At 46.7% G+C, this 23,877-nt stretch overlaps 1 protein-coding gene across 1 annotated transcript in view; it reads left to right on the top strand.

Annotated features, from left to right (window-relative positions):
• The window catches only part of LOC126424876 (UTP--glucose-1-phosphate uridylyltransferase-like), a 77,968-nt gene that overhangs the window by 28,235 nt on the left and 25,856 nt on the right, over nt 1-23,877 (top strand). The window contains exons 2-7 of the mRNA XM_050087705.1: nt 945-1,181; nt 1,469-1,651; nt 7,020-7,225; nt 7,317-7,392; nt 17,324-17,467; nt 20,376-20,514. Coding sequence (XP_049943662.1) covers nt 945-1,181; nt 1,469-1,651; nt 7,020-7,225; nt 7,317-7,392; nt 17,324-17,467; nt 20,376-20,514 — 985 coding nt within the window. The remainder of the gene's footprint in view (nt 1-944; nt 1,182-1,468; nt 1,652-7,019; nt 7,226-7,316; nt 7,393-17,323; nt 17,468-20,375; nt 20,515-23,877) is intronic.

Here is a 23,877-nt window from a genome sequence, read left to right as displayed (position 1 = left end):
GCCTGCCCTGAGCTCGTGACCCTGTCGACTGGACCCGGACTGCAGAAGAACCGTGGCCTGATCGAATGTAGCGCAGCCTCCAAGAGGCCACGGACCTAAACTGTCAACAAGGCACTGTGCAAGCAGTAGGCGGCTCCATAAGGCTGTGGGCTGCGTTCGCATGGAATGGACTGGGTCTTCTGGTCCAATTGACATGCTCACTGACTGACAGTGGTTATGTTCGGCTAACTGGAGGCCATCGGTGTTCCAAAAGACCGATGTGCCGTGTCAACACTTTTGCAACTGTGGACGGTCACAGAAGCAGCATGGCTCGGTATCTCTACAGAGGACTTCCAGCGACCTGTTGAGTGCGTGCTCCATCGAGTTGCTGCAGTGGATGTCCGGCACGATATTAGGACTCAACCCATGACTTTTCTCGCCTCAGTGTATATGTGTAATTTATTTTAGTCTAACATCAGCATTCTTATGCATAACGTGCAGATACGAAAATGACAGCAACGTATTTCTGAAACCGATCAATTCAAAATGAATATTTAAATAATGTCTTGGCTTGAAGTACTCGTATTTCTTCAGATATTACAAACAGGGACCTGTTGATTCTTATATGGAATGAAATGGAGTCCCGTTTACATTTCTCGAGTAATGCGCGGTGCTCAAGTTGAATCTATGGTATAGTGTCTGTCGAACATGAAACTTTGAACCTTCCTCTATCCAGTAACATGCGCAGTGTGTTTCCGTCTTTTATACTTTGTCTGTAATAAATAACTGAAATCTGTTCTTTCTTTTTGAACCACCACATACCTGTGCACGTAAGTAACAGGCCTTTTCAAAGTATAATTAGTCACACTCAAGAGAGATCTGAGCTGGTTACTGACACCCGGTATCCGTGCCGATACGAGTGCAAGTGTTGTGACGTTTGTTTACTTTTCTTTTTATTCGCGCAGGTTCGCGGCCACCAGAGGGTGCCGTCGGGCTCCCAGGAGTTCAAGGAGATGACCAAGAAGGACGCGCTAGTCCACTTCCAGAGCGAGCTGGAGAGGCTGCTGGAAACGGCTCCAGAGGCGCGGCGCTCCAGCTTCCGCAAGCAGTTCGATGGCTTCGAGAAACTGTTCGAGCGTTTCCTCAGCGAGGACGGACCCTCCATAGACTGGGAGAAGATCCAGAAGCTGCCGCAGGACGCTGTAAGTAGTCGTCGCCCTCCCCCGACAATCTCCCCACAAGAAGTAACGTACTATAAAGCACGCCCCCTCACCCCATGTCCATCAGACAATTTGCCATTTGCCTGGCTCTTAGTAGGAACTTAACAGTTAAATCTAAATTTATTGATAGTGGAAGAAGTTCCTCTCAAAAGGACGCAGCCAACATTCCTTGCCTGTCCCAGCGTCTGCTCCATGTCTATTTACCTCTCAGTTTGGGGGATACTAGATCTCGGAGTTCCCTGATGCCAATAAAATGTGGCACTTTGCAGGTACGGGACTACAGCACGCTGTCGCAGCCGTCTGCTGACGTCATCCACGAGATGCTGGGCAAGCTGGTGGTGGTGAAGCTGAACGGAGGCCTGGGCACCTCCATGGGCTGCAGGGGGCCCAAGTCCGTCATCGCCGTCCGAAACGACCTCACCTTCCTGGACCTCACCGTCCAGCAGATAGAGGTGAGTCGCACACTCCGTGTCCTCGTGGGCTCCCAGGGTCTCCACGTCTTTCTTCACTCCATCCATCCAGTCGTATTCTGTCACCTGAGAGGTCTACTCACTTGTGGTAGGCTTCACCATCCTTTCTTCCCTTGTCAGTACAGTCCCATCCATTCAGTTGCTCTGCCCTTTATCACGGTGTCTGGATTTCTGTGTTTTTCCTTCTCGAAATTCCATTTTCTGTCACCGACTGATCCAAAGATTTTTCTTGTTTTCGAAGATCAAAATTCTGTACTCCATCTTCTTTCTTGCTGAGCTTCGTGTTTCAGCGCCATACATTAATATCGGTCACACCGCTGATGCAGTCATTTTTGGAAGGACCTCACACCAAAAGTTTTCAATAACTAAGGAATAGCTTCTGTGATTGATTGTGTGAGTATATGGAATGTACAGTGGTTAAAGAACGGAATGAAATGGATATTTTGCCATTAATCAGTTGTTAAGTTTTGCAATCCCTTTGAAGAAAAAATCCAAAATCTTGGAAAAAGGTTCTTTTCCTAAGGAAGTAATTCATACACATAGTTATGTTTTTAGTACTGTTTTAAACTGTTTTCGTGTACTCATACATTTTCACAGTATTGTAACGCCAATCAAAGTACATAAAAAATTGTTTCATTGATCTTCCTCACAAGGGAACCTCCCCATCGTACCCCCCTCAGATTTAGTTATAAGTTGGCACAGTGGATAGGCCTTGAAAAACTGAACACAGATCAATCGAGAAAACAGGAAGAAGTTGTGTGGAACTATGAAAAATAAGCAAAATATACAAACTGAGTAGTCCATGTGCAAGATAGGCAACATCAAGACTAGTCTGAGCTCAGTAGCACCGTGGTCCGGTGGTTAGCGTGAGTAGCTGCGGAATGAGAGGTCCTTGGTTCAAGTCTTCCCTCGAGTGAAAGTTTAATTTTTTATTTTCAGTTTATGTGACAAACTCCTATGTTTTCATCACTTTTTTGGGAGTGTTTATCACATCCACAAGAAAACCTAAATCGGGCAAGGTAGAATAATCTTTTTACCCATTCGCCACATGTACAAGTTAGATGGGTCGACAACATATTCCTGTCATGTGACGCACATGCCGTCACCAGTGTCGTATAGAATATATCAGACGTGTTTTCCTGTGGAGGAATCGGTTGACCTATGACCTTGCGATCAAATGTTTTCGGTTCCCATTTTAGAGGCACGTCCTTTCATCTACTAATCGCACGGTTTTGTGGTGCGGTCGCAAAACACAGACACTAAACTTATTGCAGTGAACAGAGTCGTCAATCAACGAACGGACAGATCATAACTTTGCGAAAATAAAGATAGTAAACTTTTCACTTGAAGGAAGACTTGAACCAAGGACCTCCCGTTCCGTAGCTGCTCACGCTAACCACGGGACCACGGCGCTACTGAGCTTACATTGTTCTTGATGTTACCTATCTTGTGCATCGACTACTCAGTTTGTATATTTTGCAAATTTTTTCATAGTTCCACACAACTTCCTGTTTTCTGGATTGATCTGTGTTCAGTTTTTCAAGGCCTATCCACTGTGCCAACTTATAACTAAATCTGAGGGGGGTGCGATGGGGAGGTTCCCTTGTCACCAGCAGCAGTGTTACGTATAGGCCATTTTGTCAAACACGTCAGAGTAATACCTAAATTCGTGCGGAATATAATCAGGTAAACGTTGAATGTCGTGCATTTTGTTCCTGCAATTAGCCACCGGTCCAGTGTAAGACTTTTTAAAATGAGGAACAACAGACACTTCCTGAAATACAAGGTCGAATGTACTCTGTAATCCTCCTATGTATCCAAAAGCCACAACACCTAAATGTAATTTACTATGTTCAGAATGCATAAAGCAACATGTATGAAACTAGACCTTCTGGTGTTTTGGAACATGTCTGCCTTGTGATTCGTTCGACCCGTTCCTATAGCATGTTTGCTATCACCTAGAGAACCTTTACACATCTTCAATTTCTTTTAGCATTATGGTCAACTTGCAAGTTCTGAAAGCACTTGCAATCATTTCGTAATACACTATGTGATCAAAACATTCCGGACACCGCCAAAAAATACGTTTTTCATATTAGGTGCATTGTGCTGCCACCTACTGCCAGGTACTCCATATCTGCGACCTCAGTAGTCGTTATACATCGTGAGAGATCAGAATGGGTCGTCTCGCGGAACTCACAGACTTCGAACGTGGACAGGTGATTGGGTGTCACTTGTGTCATACGTCTGTACGCGAGATTTCCACACTCCTAAACATCCCTAGGTCCACTGTTTCCAATGTGATAGTGAAGCGGAAACGTGAAGGTACACGAACAGCACAAAAAATTTACACTCCGACGTCGTCTGTTGACTGACAGAGACCGCCGACAGTTGAAAAGGGTCGTAATGTGTAATAGGCAGACATCTATCCAGACCATCACACAGGAGTTCCGAGCTGTATCAGGATCCACTGCAAGTACTATGACAGTTAGGCGAGAGGTGAGAAAACTTGGACTTCATAGTCGAGCGGTTGCTCATAAGCCGCACATCACGCCGGGAAATGTCAAACCACGCCTCGCTTGGTACGGAGCGTAAACATTGGACGATTGAACAGTGGAAGAACGTTGTCTGGAGTGAAGAATCACGGTACACAATGTGGCGATCCGATGGCAGGGTGTGGGTACGGCGAATGGCCGATGAACGTCATCTCCTAGCGTGTGTAGTGCCAACAGTAAGATTCGGAGTTGATGGTGTTATGGAGTGGTAGTGTTTGCCATGGAGGGGGCTTTCAGCCCTTGTTGTTTTCCGTAGCACTATCACAGCACAGGCCTACATTGATGTTTTAAGCACCTTCTTGCTTCCCACTGTTGAAGAGCAATTCGGGGATGGCGACTGCATCTTTCAACACGATAGAGCACGTTTTCGTAATGCACGGCCTGTAACGGAGTGGTTACATGACAATAGCATCCGTGTAATGGACTGGCCTGCACAGAGTCCTGATCTGAATCCTACAGAACACCTTCGGGATGTTTTGGAACGCCGACTTCGTGCCAGGCCTCATCGACCGAAATCGATACCTCTCCTCAGTGCAGCACTCCGTGAAGAATGGACTGTCATTTCGCAAGAAACCTTCCAGCCCCTGACTGAACATGCCTGCGAGAGTGGAAGTTGTCATCAAGGCTGAGAGTAGGCCATCACCATATTGAATTCCAGCATTATCCGATGGAGGGCGACAGGAACTCGCAAGTCATTTTCGGCCAGGTGTCGGGAATATTTTTGATCACATAGCGTGTTATTTCACCATACACACGCTATCAGCTCTTCTGGTTACCCGTTTCACCACAGAAAATTTCCTGTCATATACATTACACTAATGTCTAGGACTGAGAAAAAACTTTCCATTCTACCAAAATGTTTAGCGTCCACAGAAGATGCACACATTCGAGTTACATAGTACTTCTTATTTTGGCCAACGAATCACACGGAAAACAAACATAGCTCTCTGACACTTCCTGGTACATATTCTCTTACATTGCAGTAGGAATTAGCACACTTAATTTTCTCCTTTCCTCTCAGTGCCTTCATGATATACATGTCTTACACACTCATTGTTCTTGGTGGGCCTGCCGGAGTGGCCCAGCGGTTCTAGGCGCTTCAGTCCGGAACCGCGCTGCTGCTACGGTCGCAGGTTCGAATCCTGCCTCGGGCATGGATGTGTGTTATGTCCTTAGATTTAAGTAGTTCTAAGTTCTACGGGACTGGTGACCTCAAATGTTGAGTCCCATAGTGCTCAGAGCCATTTGAACCATTTGTACAAACTCTAGGGATTGATCGATGAGAGGTGTAATGAACGTGTGTCCGGAAATGCATGGTTTCCATGCTGGAGATCATTTATTGAATCATACGTTGTTACAGAAACTGCGGTCCAATATGTGCTGTACCATGCGGCCACAGTTATGCATGGTTTCCTCGTAGAGGGTGGTACTGTTCCTGATACATCGTGCCGTAGCGCCCTCTCCTGCCATAGAAATTGGTAATGTTGTGTCCGATCCACTTCTCTTGCTGACTCACCTTGCAGTGCATGTGATACAGCGTTGTACACAATGGTCCCATATTCGAATCGAGGGGTTGCCGATATGGTGTTTACCTTACAGACGGAAACGGGCGTGGGCAGCAAGGTTGTATCAGGAGACCTAACTATCCCCGCCGACAGCGACCGCAGTATTCAGTGTTTGCAACAGTGTTTCGCCGTTTGTCTGAGACAGGGTCGTTTGAGGAAGCAGGAAATCATGAAGGACTTACCCGAAGTGTTCGGACAGCGGACTCTGGAGGAAAATGTGATTAACACTGTGGAAGGTGACCGCCGTGTCAGTACCAGCCAGTTGGCCCGCCAGTAAAGGGTAAGCCATACGAACCGTTTGAAGCATTCTCGAAGGCAATGGTTACTACCCGTATCTCTTACAGTGGGTGGAGGGCTTACTAGCGACAGACTTTCCTCAGTGGCAGCAGTTCCGTCACTGGTTTCTTCACCAGGCAACCACGATTCCGGGATTTGTGACTTGCATCTTACTCACAGGCGAGACCAGCTTTACACGGAGTGGTACCTCCAACATCCATAACAGTCGTCTGTGGGATACCATGCAGAACCTCACAGGGTGTGGTGACAGCGAATCATCAGCATCGGTGCAGCCGGAATGTGTGGGCCGGGTAATTAGCGGCCGTATTTTGGGACCAGTCGCCTAACAGGCCGGAACCATCGGCGTTTCTGGCGGGTGACTTTTCCACTCCTGCTGGAAGAAGTGCCATTGATGATTCGGAAGGTGATGTGGCTGCTACATGGCGGTGCTCCAGCCCACTTCGCCTTTGACGTCCGGACGCACCTCAGTCGTGTCTTCCCTGGTCGATGGTCGATGGATCGGACGAGGGGGTCCAGCTGCACGGGCCGCTCGTTCACCGGGCCTCAACCCGTGCGCCCACGCATGCGTTGAGCCACATGGACACCGTTTTCAGCACACACTGTAACTGCGGCTGCGTAGTTCAGCGCGTGTCAGACAACAGCCTCTGTAACAAAGTATGATCGAATAAATGGTCTGTAGCATGGAAACCACGCATTTCCGGACATAAGTTCGTTAGACTTTTGTTGTTCCGTATCCTGTCATCGATCAACCCCTAGAGTTTGGACAAGGTGAAAAAAATCACCCAGCATAAATAATTAAGTTTTTACGAAACCGACAGTGCGCGAGTTCTACTCCCACCTGGCCAATTTTTTATATTGTATGTACACTAACGTTTTTTTCTTTTTTAATTTGCTGGGCACGAGCTGAGAGTGGCCTCTTTCTTGTCTTCGCAGCACCTCAACAAGAGGTACAAGGCGAACGTGCCGCTGGTGCTGATGGACTCGTTCAACACGGACGAGGACACGCAGAAGGTGATCCGCAAGTACCGGGGGCTGCAGGTCGAGATCCACACGTTCAACCAGAGCTGCTACCCGCGCGTCAACCGCGAGTCGCTGCTGCCCATCGCCAAGACGTGCCACGTGGACGCCGACATCGACGCGTAAGCCCCGCCAGCCGCCTCTGCCCGCTCGCCGTGTGCGACCAGCTGTTTGTTGCCCGCCATCTCACTCACTGCGTTTCCTCCGTTGCAGGTGGTACCCGCCCGGTCACGGAGACTTCTACGAAAGCTTCCAGAGTTCTGGTCTCCTGCGGAAATTCATCGACCAGGTACTGTGCTCCATTCGCTATTCTGTCTGTCCCAAATATAATTTAAGCATTTCAACAACACAAATCGCATAGTGAATTTTCACACTACAGCTGACTGTGGGCTCATCTCCGACTTTTATGGCAGAATAAAACTCTGTGTGGGACGCGAAGATAGGACAAGTCGGCAAGTTCTCTACTATTTGAGCTACGAAACTCACGACATATACGAGCGGCGTTCAGTAAGTAGTACAACACTTTCTTCCGAAAGAAAGTTGGTTTCATTCGGGATTCCAATACAGCCCCACACTTTTTGGCCACAAAACCGCATTTTTCAACATAATCTCCGTTCAAAGCGACGGCCTTACTCAACCTTACTGGAGGAGCCTTTGTTCCCACACGGCAACACTCCACTGGTCGACGCTGGAGCCAACTTGTTGCTGCGTCAGTAAGCTCCGCGTCACCCACGTACTGCTTCCCGCGGAGTGCATCGTAAACATAGCCAAAGAGATGGGGGTCGGAACGTGCGAGATCTGGGCTGTAGGGTGGATGAGGAAGAACAGTCCAATGAAGTTTTTGGTGCTTCTCTCGGAAGCGCAGCACTGCGAACGGAGACAGGCAATTGAACGGCGAGGTGTCTGTGGTCTGCCAATGACCTCGAATGATGGCGTCCGCACGTTCCAACATTGCAGGAGCCAGCGCTGTGTGCGACGACCTCGTTGTGATCATGAGAGTCGACTCGCCGTAAGACTCACCGTGCTCTTGTTCACTGCCAGGTCTCCGTAGGCACACGGCGAGCGGTATGAACATCTGCGATGCTCTGGTTTTCAGCAAAAAGAAACGCAGTGACGGCTCTCTGCTTGGAACGCACCCCCGCTACAGACGCCGTTTTGATGGCTACGTATAGCGCCGCCATATGTCGGAGCTTCATGAAAATATAGAGGCTGACACAGGAGTAGCCCACGGCGTCCCGAAACAAATTTCTCATTCTTCCGAGCGAAACTGGCCGACGAAAAATGTGTTGCATCGCTTACTGAACGACCGTCGTATTCTCCACGTAATGCTGTGAGATCGAATCGTGACTCGTGCTTGGGTAGCTTCTGGTACAGCACTTGCCGCGAAAGGCAAAGGTCCCAGCTTCGCATCCCCGTCCGCACACAGTTTTAATCTCCCAGGAAAGTTTCAACACATAATTCGTTTAATAATCCTGTTACAACCGCCTTGTCCACAGTTATTTACAACACACAGTCATGAGTTTATTTATGAAGGACAAAATCATGCGTATGTCCATTACTCAGGTTTTGAAAGTAACGAATCCTTAGCACAGCACGTTGCATGACCATCTGCAACAGTTCTACTCTGAAAATCACATTTAAGTGGCTGGCAGAGGGCAGTTCTTATCAAAGTTCGCTGGGTACCATGTTAGTGCTGTCTTCGATGATAGCGGGTGCCCGCGATTTATCGCTGTAGACACTAGTCTTTAGGGAAATCCAGAACAAAAAATTAGGGGTCGAGAGATTCGGCTATCTCGGCAGGCAACTAGTGTTTCTGTTATGAGAATGAGCCGACCAGGAAACATCTGTTGAACAAGTGCCGTGGTGGAGCAAGCAGGAAGTGCAGTCTTCCCGAAGCCACAGTTAATTGGTTCCCACAGCCAATCATTGCCTCAGACAACTTTTTAACGTGGAACACGGACAGTGGCAGTCGTTCTTCTGTATTTTCAAAAAGAAACGGGGCAAACACACGGTGCGGCATTACCGCACACCACACTGTAACACGTTGCTCGTGGAGGGGCTTTCTGTCGATGATTGCTAGCTGTTCTGCGACCCAAATACGGCAGTTCTGTTTATTGATAAAGTCACTGACGTCAAAATGAATTTCTTGCGGAAACTGGGTTGTTCTGAGGATAAGAGAAATTCATTTACAAACTGCATTCTTTTTGACAAGTCAGTAAACAATATTTGTTGGCAAATCTCAATTTTTAGGGATAAATGTGCGCAAGTCAGCTGTTAAAATTCTGTATAACGAGGATTTGGGTGTGCCAAGTTCTTAGGACACACCACCAAGTCACTGATGTGTTGGCGTTGTCGATATTCGCACCGTCCCGCAAGGATTGTGGGCGTTCACAGCTGAGTCTGTTGGCAACATTACCAATGCCGTGGAGCTGCTACACGCAGCTTTCTGTGACGTGTTTTTATGGTGCAGTACAAACGTTAAATTTTCTATTGTATGCCAGTTTGGCTTGTACAACGCTTAGTCCACGTCTGAAGTGGGCTACTGTTTAACTCCAGCAGCGCATTCTTTATGACTCCACCTATTTATGATCAGTCTCTAAGGTCAGAGTAACAAGCTGCAAAACCTTCTACTGGGACAGACGATTACAAACGCGCGGACGGTCACACTTCGAAGTCGAGACGTAATAATTCTTTTTATTAACATCAGTCCTTTGACTGGTTTGATGCTGTCTTCAGTCTTTCCTTTCCTTCTGCTACCCTTCTTGATATCCACGTAACTAATACATCCAATATTTTCTGTAAACCAAGTACTTACGCTTCCAAGGCATGCGTATCCAGGCATTGCAGCGACTACAGCCGTTGTGAAATACGTAAAATGCTTTTTTCAGTTGCGAATAGAAGCAACTACAGCTGTATAAGGGAAATACGTCAATGAAAGTTTGTGCCCGACCGGAACTCGACGCCCGCTTTGTCGCCTTGTGCGGCTATCGCCTTACCCGCCTCGGCCAGACGCGCACCTCCGCGTGTCTCCGTTCCTGCGTCACAGCCTGTACTCGCACACACACGCTGTGTCACTCGTACATACGGCAGGATCTTTTAGTAAGTCGCCGCCTGGTATCGCCAGATAAATACACCACTGCAGTGCCTATGGTAACAAGGACGGTGCAACGTGCCTTCGGATACGCACGCTTGTTGCGGTGGCCCTGTCTAATGTTAAGCTGTCTCTATACAGCGTTTTCGTGGACTCACTTGTTGAAGAATGCTGGTTCTGCTTTCGTGCAGCGCCGATGTCTTCTGCTAGCACCGGACGCTTCTCCGAAGATTTCACTGCTAGGAAGGGGAGATTTTCACTCTCTCGCTCTCTCACTCTCTTCTTATTTAAAAATACGCTACTCGTGGAATATCATTCAATGCACCAGAACATATTTATTTCCACTTTGTACAAAAAAAAAACAACTAAACTTTATGACGTAAACCCACACAGCACCGGGCACCCAAGACCAGTTAATTACACACTTTTGAACACAATTAATACATAAGCTTTTATCGTGGTTGGCTATCCACGTGCTCTCAACAGCATTTCAACGTCTACTAAAACAGTCATTATCTCGAGTCACTCCATTTGTTTTTCAACAATACAAAGCTACGTTACTCTTTGCAGCCGGCCACGGAGCTTCCGGGCCGTATGCGTTTATTCTTGGCAGGTCGCGCTGAACATTTGCCAGCGCCGACGAACTATGTCTCTTCCAGTTTCGCCAGCACAAACAATAAATGGGTGCAGTATCCCATGCTCATCCTTACGCCCTGCTTTAAAGTAACACGTGTTCGAAACGGCTGGAACACAAGTGTCTCCAGACTTTCGTAAAATTCTGGGGGCACTACAAGCTGACGGTTATTCGTATTCGCAACTGCGAATACATTTTACATGCTTCTGTCAGTTATTACACCGCGTCATTGTGAAATGCTAAAGACGTCATAGAGACGACTACTGATGGACATAATCTTGTGCACTACTCGACTGTATTAATGCGACACACGCACACGAAAACGTTATACGAGTATGTCTGTACTGGCTAGTTTGTGTCGTGAAAGTCGAGGTTTGTGATAAATGGTAATAGCGCGGATAACAAATATGTTTGTACTATGTTTTGGGACATGTCTTCGTTCTTAAAACATGTTTGTAGCGGTTCTCTTCAGGGCGACTAGACTGATCCTCTGACTTACACATACCACCTTAGTTAGGTTGCCGGGTGACGACCGAGTCAGTTTTCTGAACGTTATCGGCCAATTCGTAGTAAAGTTTTGGATGGCTGCAGGCAGGCAGTCGCCTGTGTTGCTAAGCAGTAGGCTGCCACCAGCTCGTAGCCAGGGCAGTGGTTTCCTGTCGCAGGACGTCGACACCGTCCTGTGCCCGTTTGCTCTCACGCTGCCCAACCCGTGTCTCGTGGAGCTGCTGGCTGGCCAACACAAGCGACGCCACGGATCACCGGCAGACAAGCCTTCGGCCGCTTGTAGCCACCCTCCCCGTTCGTACTGTTAGGGTCTTCAATCATTCCGGTGGCGTCTCTTGTTTAAATTGAAGAAAATAGATACCAACAGCCATAATTTTATTTAATAATATTATTTAGCTGCCAGTTTCGGAGGCTCACTGGCATCGTCTTTAAGCCCCTAAACACACAGCTATTACAGAGACCATAATATCCAATTGGTTTCTGTAGATTTCCTCTAGGTGCTCGTTGACCTTTCATACCTCTAACGAAAAATTCTTAAATAAAATTACGGCTGTTGGCATCTATTTTCTTCCAGTCTCCGACCAGTCGCAGTCCCATTCCACTTGCAAAAGATGGAGTTACACTACCGCTGCATCCAAAGACGTTGAGCAGGCTCACGCACTTATGGAAAACTGCTGGTTCGGCAGCATCGCTGACGGTGTTTGGCTACTGCCGATTTCCTGTGCTGCTACAGTCATACGTAGTCCTGTGATACAGGGATGCTAATGTGTTGAGGCCCACGAAGCTTTCTGTAGATGCTCTCTGCTCTCAAGGCGTTTACCAATTTCGACCAAAGTGCGGCCAAGTCCGTGGTGGCGAAACCGCAAAACTGTTTGGCGTACGTGAGTCAGACCCGTCTGGGCCAACACAGCAAATCAGCTGCACCCAAACATCGGCTGACACGCGGCTGAATATGAGAGAAATCACTGTGCTAGCACGGTAGCCGTGGATACAACTGTGGAGAAAAGTGGGCTACGAAATAATTAAACGTTCCAGCAGCATGAACAGGGAAGATGGGAACAAGTTACGTATGGCATGGCTGCCAGCGATCCGAGTCGGGTTCGTAGCACGTGTTCGCCAACCAGCAGGTCCACGTGACCCAAGGCCAAGAGTATAAACAAGCAGCCACAAGAGAACCACCGTGCAGCACCGACGTCTCACTGTAGGGAAACGTTACCCCTTAGTACAAGCTGTTGCCTACCAGTTACCCGACACAGGGACGTAGGCGGTAGACTACCGTACCGCCAGCCATCAACAGCAATCTTTACTATGAACAGGCCAAGGCATACCAGAATGTGACGTCGGTGGCCACTTGACAACAGAAATAAGGCAGTATATAGGAGAAGTACCGCTAAAGAGAAGTGGGCTATAGAGTAATGCAACAGCTGTGGTTGATGGGAAGCTAGATAGGAGAGGAAATGATTAGCAAACACGTAAATACAGTAAACATAAGTTTTACTTAATGTGTACTTTACTTCAAGCGTTGCGAAGAAAGCACGAACAGCAACGTAGTCCACCTACCACAGAGAGCGTCGCGCCAGTGTGAGGCTCCTGCGTGAGCGAACAGTCGAAAGCTGACTAAGAGTAAAGACTGTCGAAGACCGTGGCTGAGCTGTGAAGCAGCAAACATCGCCCGTAGGTGGAACTGGTGAAGGCGTGGCGCGTCGGGCGTGCATCATTGGGTCCGCAAGGTCCCCACGAGACTGCTGTCAGCGTCCATTGGAAACGTGCACTTCCGTTCCTAACTGTGAGACGCCGTTGAGGGTGGTATCAATCTGTGATGCCACCAAAAGACCTTCACAAGAAACCAGCAGTTAGTCGCCCTGCAGATGACCGCCTTAAAGACGGTCGAAACGTCGGTATGTTCTTTGTGTTTCAGATGAGATCTAATACACAAAATGATTTCGTTCCAGTCTTCTGTAGACTGTTTCGTGTATTCTGCTCTTTGACGCTACTAGAAGAATTTTTCGCTTCTATCTTACGGTCGGTAGGAGCGGAAGTGCATTGTCCGTTGGCACAGCTAATAATGTTGTGGAAAGAGATTTTGTGTGTGCCGATGATAGTCGCAGAATTTGAAGTTCTGCTAGTTCGTAGTTTCAGTGTATTGTGGACGGTTTTTTCGGTGGTCAGTAGTCAAGGTTACCGGGTTAGTTTTACTTCGAGAGTTACGCCGAGGTACTTGAGCGCTGCGTTAGGGTAGGTTTGAGCTTTGTGAATTGTGAGCGGAATAATACAATGGTGTTTGTGTTTTTGCAAGATGGTTGGAAAGGCATCGCAGGTTACGGCAGAAGGTGAATTTTTTGAGATGAAGTTCATTATTTGTTTTTGGTTTCCTTTTTTTGCGTTCGTACATGATCAGACTGCCTCTGATACACGACATGTTACAAATTATACCGAGTAACTCTTATTTTAGTAAACAAAAGACATATTTAATCAAACATACATACACCCACGGCTCACATTCCAAGCATAGACTAGTCCAATTAGGTTATAAATGTGTTAATTAAATTCCGGCGATTATGCCAAATAAAAGTAAGTCTGTCATGAAAGGGAGTTTAATTATATGCTATCTGATACGAGTTCCCTATCAGCAGATAACATAAATCTTGTCTGCAGATCTCGTGCTCCTTTCGGCAGCATCAGATGACGACGCTAAAACAGCAGCTAGTGATAAGATAAGGAACGGTGGGAAGACCACAAGCAAGTGAAAGACCAGCAGTAATTAATAGAATAACTATGTATTGAATTTTTAGAAACGCATTTAAATGCGAGGTATACTTTTTACAACAGGGGACGACATCAATCCACACTTCTGCACTATTCGTCAGATAGCAGTTCCACTGTGGGGAATACCAGCAACAAAGGGCAAAACAGTTGCACAAGAAATAAAGATCGTCTAGAGCTTAGAGAGTCCTAACTAGCAGAATGTGAGAAGCCATCAGAGGTAACGAACATGAGATATACTGATTGATCACGAATATAAAGGACGGTAAACACAGCGGTTCTTACCCCCATCAGCATCAGTGTGCGACTTGTGCAGGCACTGCTATGTGCTGCGTAGGCAGGCCTTGTCTCCTATGAATGTGATGGCAACTGACTACCACGAACGCCAGTGGAAAAGATGCAGGTAGCAGCTGTGTAGACAGACCTTGCTTCCTATGAATATAATGCTCTACTGTCTTGGTGGGTGAGGGTTATCGACCTTGGTTTGCATCTGCAGTTCATTTTTCTCCTGTACGCCGAAAACCATTACAGATTTTAGACGGTCCCAGGAGAGAAATATACAGTGGATGGAAACCAATTTTTGAAGCGATCATCCACCGAGGCAACAGTGCATAATGTTCATAGGATATGAGGCCTGTCTGCGCAGCAGCCAGCTCCATCTTCTCCACTGGCGACCGTGGCAATCACTGGCGATCACAAAACAATAAACAACACTGCGAGACATTCTTCCTTCGGCCCGTCAGCGTACAAAGTCACGTTTGCTGACGAAGGGTTGCCTACTGGCAGGAGCCAGCGCCTATAACTTCAACGCTCTGTAGCGTCATCGGATGACGTTTGCGGACAAGGGTTTCTATTCTCGATTTGTTCCTCAAGACACTCCCTACAATCTCTCAACGTTTGTCACAAAATTTATGGAAGACCCCGTATACTATTGACTTCCTTTTCAAGAGTAATATTTATATCTTATAGTTACACTTAAGCGCCAAAGAAACTGGTATAGCATCCGTAAACAGGCAGAAACGACGCTGAAGTCGGTAACGTCTATGTAGGACAAGTGTCTGGCGCAGCTGTTAGATCAGTTACTGGTAGGTTATCATATTTGAATGTGGTATTATAGTCGAGCAATGGGACAGTTTCTAAGAGGTACCGATGAAGTGGGGATTTTCTCGAATGACCATTTCTCGAGTGTACCGTGAATATCAGGAATCAGGTAAAATATCAAATCTCTGAGATCACTGCGGTCGGAAAAAGATCCTGGAAGGATGGGACCAACGACGATTGAAGAGAATCGTTCATCATGACGGAATTGCAACCCTTCCGCAAATTGTTGCAGATTTCAGTGCTGGGTTATCAACAAGTGTCAGCGTGCGAAACATTCACCAAAACATCATCGGTATGGGCTTTTTGAGCTGAAAGCCCACTCGTGTACCCTTGATGACTGCACGACACAAAGCTATACGCCTCGCCTGTGCCTGTCAACACCGCCATCGGACTGTTGATGACTGGAAACATGTTGCCTGGTCAGTACGGTCTCGTTTCAAACTATGTCGAGCGGATGGACGTGTATGGGTATGGAGACAACCTCATGAATCCATGGACCCTGTGTGCCAGCAGGACATTGTTCAAGCTGGTGGCGGCTCTTTAATGGTGTGGGGCATGTGCAGTTGGAGTGATATGGGACCCCTGATACGTCTAGATACCACTCTGGCAGGGTGACAGATACGTACGCATCCTGTCTGATCAGCTATATCCATTTATGTCCGTTGTGTATTCTGACGAGCAATTCCAGCAGGACAATGCAACACTCCACAAGTCTGGAATTGCTATAGAGTGACTTCAGGAACATTCTGAGTTCAAACACTTCCGGTGGCCACCAAACTCCCCAGATATGAACATTATTGAGCATATCTGGGATACTTTGCAACATTCTGTTCAGAAGAGATCTCCACCCCCTCGTACTCTTACGGATTTATGGACAGTCCTGAAGGATTCATGGTGTCATTTCCCTCCAGCACTACTTCAGATGTTGGTCAAGTCCACGCCACGTCGTGTTGTGGCACTTCTGCGTGCTCGCGGAGACTCTACACGATATCAGGCAGGTGTACCAGTTTGTTTGGCTCTTCATTGTGTAAGGGGCGAGGAAAAAGTTTCAATTCGAGGGAGCACTGTCAATAATAGGTACGGCAGTCATGTGAAATGTCCAAGAACAATGAGGCAACCATCCCAGCAATGTATCAGGTTGAAGATAGCCATTTGGTAAAACGCTGTGTCGTGCTGCCTGAAGATGTCTGTCACTGCCGCTGCACATCGTCGTCCGACAGGAATAGTTGACCGTTCAAGGCCTTTCTTAAAGGACAAAAGCCATTATTGTGCGATGGGGAGAGATCAGGACTATACGGGGGGGAGGGAAGGGAGGGGGGGGGGGGTTGCTCGATTGTCTCCAAATTGAGTTGGTAGAACTTCTGCGTGACACCACTACCTACACGGGACATGCGCTACAGCATAAGCTTGTAGCAGCGTTCCACAACTGTGGTTGTCGATGGTCGTGGTGCGCCATATACGTGTTTCATTCTCCGATGGATGGCTGCCTGTTTTTGTCCTTCGGCAGTCAAGAAGAGAATAACATCCGTTGGTCCTGTTTCGCCGCATTTGGCAATAACGTAGCCGTAGTTTACCGCACGCACGTAGGTAAGACAGGAACGCCAAACTAATCGCTGGCCTCCATTCGACGTGTCGCATTCCACCCATTCCTTCACAAAGGGCTGCTGCGCCTCTTCAAACCGTCACCAGGCCTGGCTGCTGGCTTTCCACTCCGGTATCCTCCCTCACGCCATTTTTCATCGCAACCACAGCACCTGACACTAAACTGGCTGTCTCCGTATTTATTTGCTCCAGTCCATTACAAGGTGAAATTTCAAATATTTATGTATGTTTCATCTTGTATGACGTTAACAAAAATGTTGAATAAATACGTCACGTCAATTTTATAGTGGACACATGTTCATCCTAGGTTCACTGTATGGTGTACCCTTGGGAATGTCTAAATCTGTTATTGTATTCGTGTAAACTGTCATGAAAAAGTGATGCTACGAAACTGTTGCAGTTCGGTGAAATGGAGATGATGTTGCGGGTCATTGCGATGGACCGCAAGGAAAGTGGTGTCGTCACGTTATTTGAGTTCATACATTCCGTACTTCAGTAATGGCAGCATTAATTGTGCTTCAGGGGCGAGAGTATTGCTTCATTTCGAACATCGACAACCTGGGAGCGACGGTGGACCTGAACATCCTCAACCTGCTGCTGCACCCTACCGACAAGACGCCGGAGTTCGTGATGGAGGTCACCGACAAGACGAAGGCGGACGTCAAGGTGAGAGCGCCTGATCGCCGCACAGTAAAGCTTCACAACAGAACTACCAAAATATAGCATTCTGCGTTTCTTTCCTTGCATTCTTCTTTTTCTTGTACATCCGTGTTACGAGAGGTGTAGACTAGGCAACCCCCCTCCCCCGCTGCCCCCGCCCACTTTCTCCTGTCCTGAGTTTCTGTATTCCGCTTAATAAGCTGCTAACTTCGTCCATCTTTAATGTCACGTATCATTTCAAGCCCTTTGCCTCACCTCTCTCTGTCCCTCACTCTATGCAGCAATCTTTCCTTTGCTAACGTTTCGGGCAAAAAATTAATTGTAGTTATGAAAAAAATGTTTTAACTAAATTTAATTGTGTAATTTGAGAGTAAATTTATTTTTCCAAAATGACTTCTTTCAGGTGATGTCCATTTTTGACAAAAATTTCTCCAGTCTGTTTCAAGGGCACATCATCAACTTGATCTCATATTTTAAGCAGAGAAAAGCACGCTTGCAAGATATCGGCCTCAGTAGTCAATCCCGCGTTAAAATTTTGGCCCTAATTCTGAAGTACAGCTTTTGAACTTGGGCGCGCCACGGATATCCGTCACTCGCTCCGCCCCTCTGCATCCGCCTAGTGCCCTAGCGCCAAGTACTGCACAGCTGAGTGGCTAACGACGAGGTGTTTGTGAATTACTGTTTCTCACATTGTTACATACTCCGTTGTGTCAAAGAGCGCGGTTTCTAAGCTGTAGCTTTGCACACCTTTACGATGCGATTCGCAAATGCAGTGTAAAAGAATGAAACGAATTAGCGTGTCCCTAAAGAATTGCGCAGAGTTATTTATTAACATCGGTCTTGCTCGTTATTTACTTTGGATTTTAAAGCTAGCATTGTTAAAGTGAGGTACATTTGCAGGAGTGCACCCTTCCAAAATCATTAACTTCATTTCATAATAATTCTTCAGTCGCTTAGGTTTATTCATTTTTTATGTTGAGGCATGTGTATAGATGTCGAAAATATTGTTGAAATAACATACAATGTATGTATATCTGTTAGGCTGACATGTTACGTACTCCTATTGGCTACTATTTTTCGCGTAGAATAATGCGTTTTCGAACAAGGTTTCTGTGGTGTCACCGCCAGACACCACACTTGCTAGGTGGTAGCCTTTAAATCGCCCGCGGTCCGCTAGTATACGTCGGACCAGCGTGTCGCCACTATCAGTGATTGCAGACCGAGCGCCACCACGCGGCAGGTCTAGAGAGACTTCCTAGCACTCGCCCCAGTTGTACAGCAGAGTTTGCCAGAGATGGATCACTGACAATTACGCTCTCATTTGCCGAGACGATAGTTAGCATAGCCTTCAGCTACGTCATTTGCTACGACCTAGCAAGGCGCCATTACCAGTTAATACTGAAATTATAAAACATGCACCATCAAGAGCGATGTTCTCCAATTATGGATTAAAGTTAAGTATTACATCAACTACGTACTTCATTTGCTACTATTAATTCCTTTACCTTGTTCCAGACCTCACGCCACTCTGCGTGAGCTTAAAAGCGTGCATTTCGGCCTCCTTTAGCAACACGGTGTTGGCACTTCTGCCAACACTTCAGTTTCAAATTTAATTTTGGGCGGAAGTGTCCACCTGGCGCCTTCTAATGCCTCGTCTTCAATATACAGGGTGATTCAAAAAGAATACCACAACTTTAAAAATGTGTGTTTAATGAAAGAAACATAATATAACCTTCTGTTATACATCATTACAAAGAGTATTTAAAAAGGTTTTTTTTCACTCAAAAACATGTTCAGAGATGTTCAATATGGTCCCCTCCAGACACACGAGCAATATCAACCCGATACTCCAACTCGTTCCACACTCTCTGTAGCATATCAGGCGTAACAGTTTGGATAGCTGCTGTTATTTCTCGTTTCAAATCGTCAATGGTGGCTGGGAGAGGTGGCCGAAACACCATATCCTTAACATACCCCCATAAGAAAAAATCGCAGGGGGTAAGATCAGGGCTTCTTGGAGGCCAGTGATGACGTGCTCTGTCACGGGCTGCCTGGCGGCCGATCCATCGCCTCGGGTAGTTGACGTTCAGGTAGTTACGGACAGATAAGTGCCAATGTGGTGGCGCTCCATCCTGCTGAAATATGAATTGTTGTGCTTCTTGTTCGAGCTGAGGGAACAGCCAATTCTCTAACATCTCCAGATACTGTAGTCCAGTTACAGTAGCACCTTCGAAGAAAAAGGGACCAAAACCTTTATTGGCTGAAATGGCGAACAAATGTACAACTAAATGAAACTTCATAGCTCCCTTAATTCGCCGACAGATAGTGCTTAGCTCTGCCTTTTGTCGTTGCAGAGTTTTAAATTCCTAAAGTTGTGGTATTCTTTTTGAATCACCCTGTATTTCGAATAGGAGGGCCCCGGTTATCACTCCACTGTACGCTACTTGGCGCCGTGGCCAGTAAGGGAACACAGTGGGACGGAGCAAGTGGCAAGCAACCGATGCGCACAAAATTTCCTTGATAAGTCACTGCAGGAGGAGGGGGAGATTGGTGTTAAAGGTCCCGTCGACAACGAGGGAGCATGAGCGACAACCCGGATTAGGGAAGAATGGAGAAAGAAAATGGCCATGCCCTTTCGAAGTAATCTTCCCTGCATGTGCCTTAAGCGATTTAGAAAAATCACGGAAAACATAAATCAGGATGGCCGGGTGCGGGTTTGAACCGTCGCCGTTCCGAACGCGAGTCCAGTGTTGTAACCACTGCGCCACCTCGCTCGATTAGTGCCCTTACATTTTACACCAAAGCATCTTCAGGTCTTCAAGGGGATGGTCCAAGCGCCTTTTCCCTACCAATGAAACAGACGTGCATATCCCTGTTGACTTCTCATTTGCACTGTGTGCACCTTTCGATGTAGGGTGGGACCCTCATCCACTACGAGGACAAGCTGCGCCTGCTTGAGATCGCCCAGGTGCCCAAGGAGCACGTGGAGGACTTCAAGTCGGTCAAGACGTTCAAGTACTTCAACACCAACAACCTGTGGGTCAAGCTCGACGGTAAGTTGCTGCACGAGTCTTGCAGTTTTTATAAGGAATATAAATCCGCCTTAGAAAAAGCCACGATTACTTTGTTTCTCTTAACAATTCATTAACTTGTGATAAAGGTGCTTCATAGTGTTCCCGAGGTCAAGGGGTAACCAGAACGTTATGGGTCCCGGTTTGGCATCTCACCACTGCTTAAAATTTGAATAAAAATTATCGGCAACGGCAGGCGAAGACTTCCGTTCTGCCAACGGTCTTGTAAAAGAGGGAGGAGGGGCGGACGGAGGAACAGGGCACTCTTTTGCCCTTGAGGTGGGAAGCGGCCCCTAAAAGAAGGAAGAACCACCAATGATCAGCGGAATGAGGACGCAGAACGCAATGTGAACCCCTGCGTTAGAGACACATAACGTGTGTCCATAGACAGGCGGCTTGTAATTGAAAAAGTGTCATCATGTCTCTCCACTGACAAAATATTCCCGACTAGTCCCTCATTCCGATTTTCGGGAGGGGTCTGCCAAGTGGGGGGTGACCATGAGAGAAAGAGTGAATAACCGACCAAAGAGTAACGTTCTAGGTGTCGGGGCGTGGAATGTCAGAAGTTTGAAAGTGATAGGAAAGCAAGAAAATCTGAGACGGGAAATGCTAAGACTCAGTCTAGATATAGCGGGTGTGAGTGAAGTGAAACGGAAAGAAGATAACGATTTCTGTTCAATGAGTATATCGCAATACCAACAGCAGCAGAAAATCTTATGACGGGAGTAGGATTGTTATGAATAGGAAGTTAGAAAAGAAAGTGAGTTACTGTGAGCAGTTCAGTGATAAGGTTGTTCTTATTAGAATCGACAGTAAACCAACACTGGCAGCGATAGTTCAGGAATACATGCCGATGTTGCAGACAGGAGATTAAGAGTTGGAGAAAGTATATGAGGAATCGAAAAGGACGATGAAAATCTAACACTCATTGGGGATAGGAAGGCGGATGTGGGGGAAGAAATAGAACTAAGTTTTATGGAACAATATGGGCTTCGAACTAGAAATGAGAGTGGAGAAGACTAATTGAGTTCTGCAATAGATTTCAGATGCTAACACTGAATACTTTGCTCCAGAATCACAAGAGGAAAAGGTATACTTGGGAAAGGTCGGGAGATACGGGAAGATTCTAGTTATATTACAACATTGATCAGGCAGTGACTCTGAAATCAGATATGGCGTACCCAACTTCAAATATAGACTCAGATCACAATTTAGCAGTGACGAAGAGTAGGATGAAGTTTAAGAGACTAGTCAGGAAAAAAAAGTTCGAAAGAGCTGGGATACGAAAGTACAATGTAATGAAGAGATACACTTAAACTTCTCTGAGGATATAGATACCGCAATAATGAATAGCTCAACAGGCAGCTAAGCTAAAGAGGAATGGACATATCCTGAAAGGACAATCGCCGATGTTGGAAAGCAAAACATAGTTACAAGGAATGTAACTGCGAAGAAACCATGGGTAACAGAACAAATACTTCAGTTAATCGACGGAAGAAGGAAGCACAAAAGTGTTCAGGAAAGTTCGGGAGTACAGAAATACAAGATAGGAAATAAACGGAAAGAGCGGGGAAGCTAAGAAGAAAAGGCTGCAGGAAAAATGTGAAGAAATCGAAATGGTAGTGCGGACTGGCCTAGCACACAATAGTCAAAACAACTGAAACGTGGGCCTTTGGGAAAGCGGGAAAAGATGTGGACGGGGCTAATCAGTTAGCGTTGGTTGTACACTAAACACATACACTATTTAAGGAAATAATTTTAAAAACAATCATTTAAAGGAAATTGACTAACACAAGCTACACTGACGGCTGAAGGCCTTATTAAGGAAGAATTCAAATTATTTGTCGGCTGAAGGCCACAAGCAATAGGAATAATTTAAACAAAACATTATTTTTAAACATTCGACACAATCAGACCGAATAAGAAGGGAGTGATCCACTGACAGTGCTCCAAGGATCGACCTGAGAAAAGTGCCTACAGCTGCGTAAGCGGTGAGACAGGCAACCAAGAGCTATGCTCACATAACGGGATGGCAACTCAGACTAGGGACAGCTTAAACGCCGACCAACACACTCGCAAAATCCACCTACGATGAGACAGCCAAAAGCACGATAGACTAACAGTTATCATCGTCAAATGGCAAGTATTTAATTACACAAATTGGCTCCACCAAATCCTAGTATGCAAACAGGGTTAAGACCAAACTGCCTATTCAAAAACTGATTAGATGCACACGGAACCGCAAAAGACAATTCCACAAACAACTCAGACAATGGTAAAACAGTCACTATACAGCAACAAGGCGAATTGGAAGTAGACATGAACGCTAAGAACACAGAAACGGTGGAAAGACCAGACACACGTCGTCCACTGAGACGACCGACCGAACGACCAACAGTCGGTGGTTGCCAATCAAGCCAGGAAAGGGAAACGTCGGAGAATAAAACCGCCAACTCACAGCTTGATGGCACGAGGTCACTTCGACGGACACACACACAAAGTGAAACTTGCACTACTCGAGTATAACGATCCATTCAAGTTAAACTCGCTGAATCCGGACCACTATATGGTCGTGCACTCTCGCGACCACATCCTTCCATCGGGCGGTGCACGTGTGTCGCCAGCTCCCTCGGCGAGGGCTGGCGCTGTCGCACCTCACTGCTGCTCCGTCCCGACTGAACTCCCACGGAAATACTCGAGGTCGCTCCAGAGACAGTACCATAGTACCCGCTATCGATAAACGCCGCTGCTGCCACTCACGGACAGACAAAGCGAGCAAACGTAGTGGCGCCAGTGAACGGACGAAGAAAACGAGAGGTCACAATCCGAATACACGACGCCAACCTACCAACGGCACAAACACGAGCCAAAGCACGGCTCAACGACCTTCGATGAGGTTGAGAGCAAGGGTGGTATCAATAAGAGTGTAAGGGGAATTCCACAGTTAAATGCAGCGGAAGGAGTGGAAAGGTGGACAGACTACAAATATGGCCTGTATGACGGGGATAACTTGTCCGATGACGTCATAGAAGAGATAGAGCATGCAGTATTAGAATCGGAACTTAAAACAGCTTTGCACGACTTAAGATCAAATAAGGCAGAAGGGATAGATAACATACCATCGAAACTTGTAAAATCATTGGGGAAGTGGCAACAAAACGACTATTCACGTTGGTGTGTTGAATGTACGAGTCTAGCGACATACCATCTGACTTTGGAAAAAACATCATCCACACAATTCCGAAGACGGCAAGAGCTGACAAGTGCGAGAATTATCGCACAATCAGCTTAACAGCTCATGCATCCAAGTTGCTGACAAGAATAACATACGGGAGAATGGAAAAG

This window comes from Schistocerca serialis, chromosome 10, assembly GCF_023864345.2.
Source record: "Schistocerca serialis cubense isolate TAMUIC-IGC-003099 chromosome 10, iqSchSeri2.2, whole genome shotgun sequence".
Classification (NCBI taxonomy): domain Eukaryota; kingdom Metazoa; phylum Arthropoda; class Insecta; order Orthoptera; family Acrididae; genus Schistocerca; species Schistocerca serialis.
This window is presented reverse-complemented; position numbering and strand designations above follow the sequence as displayed.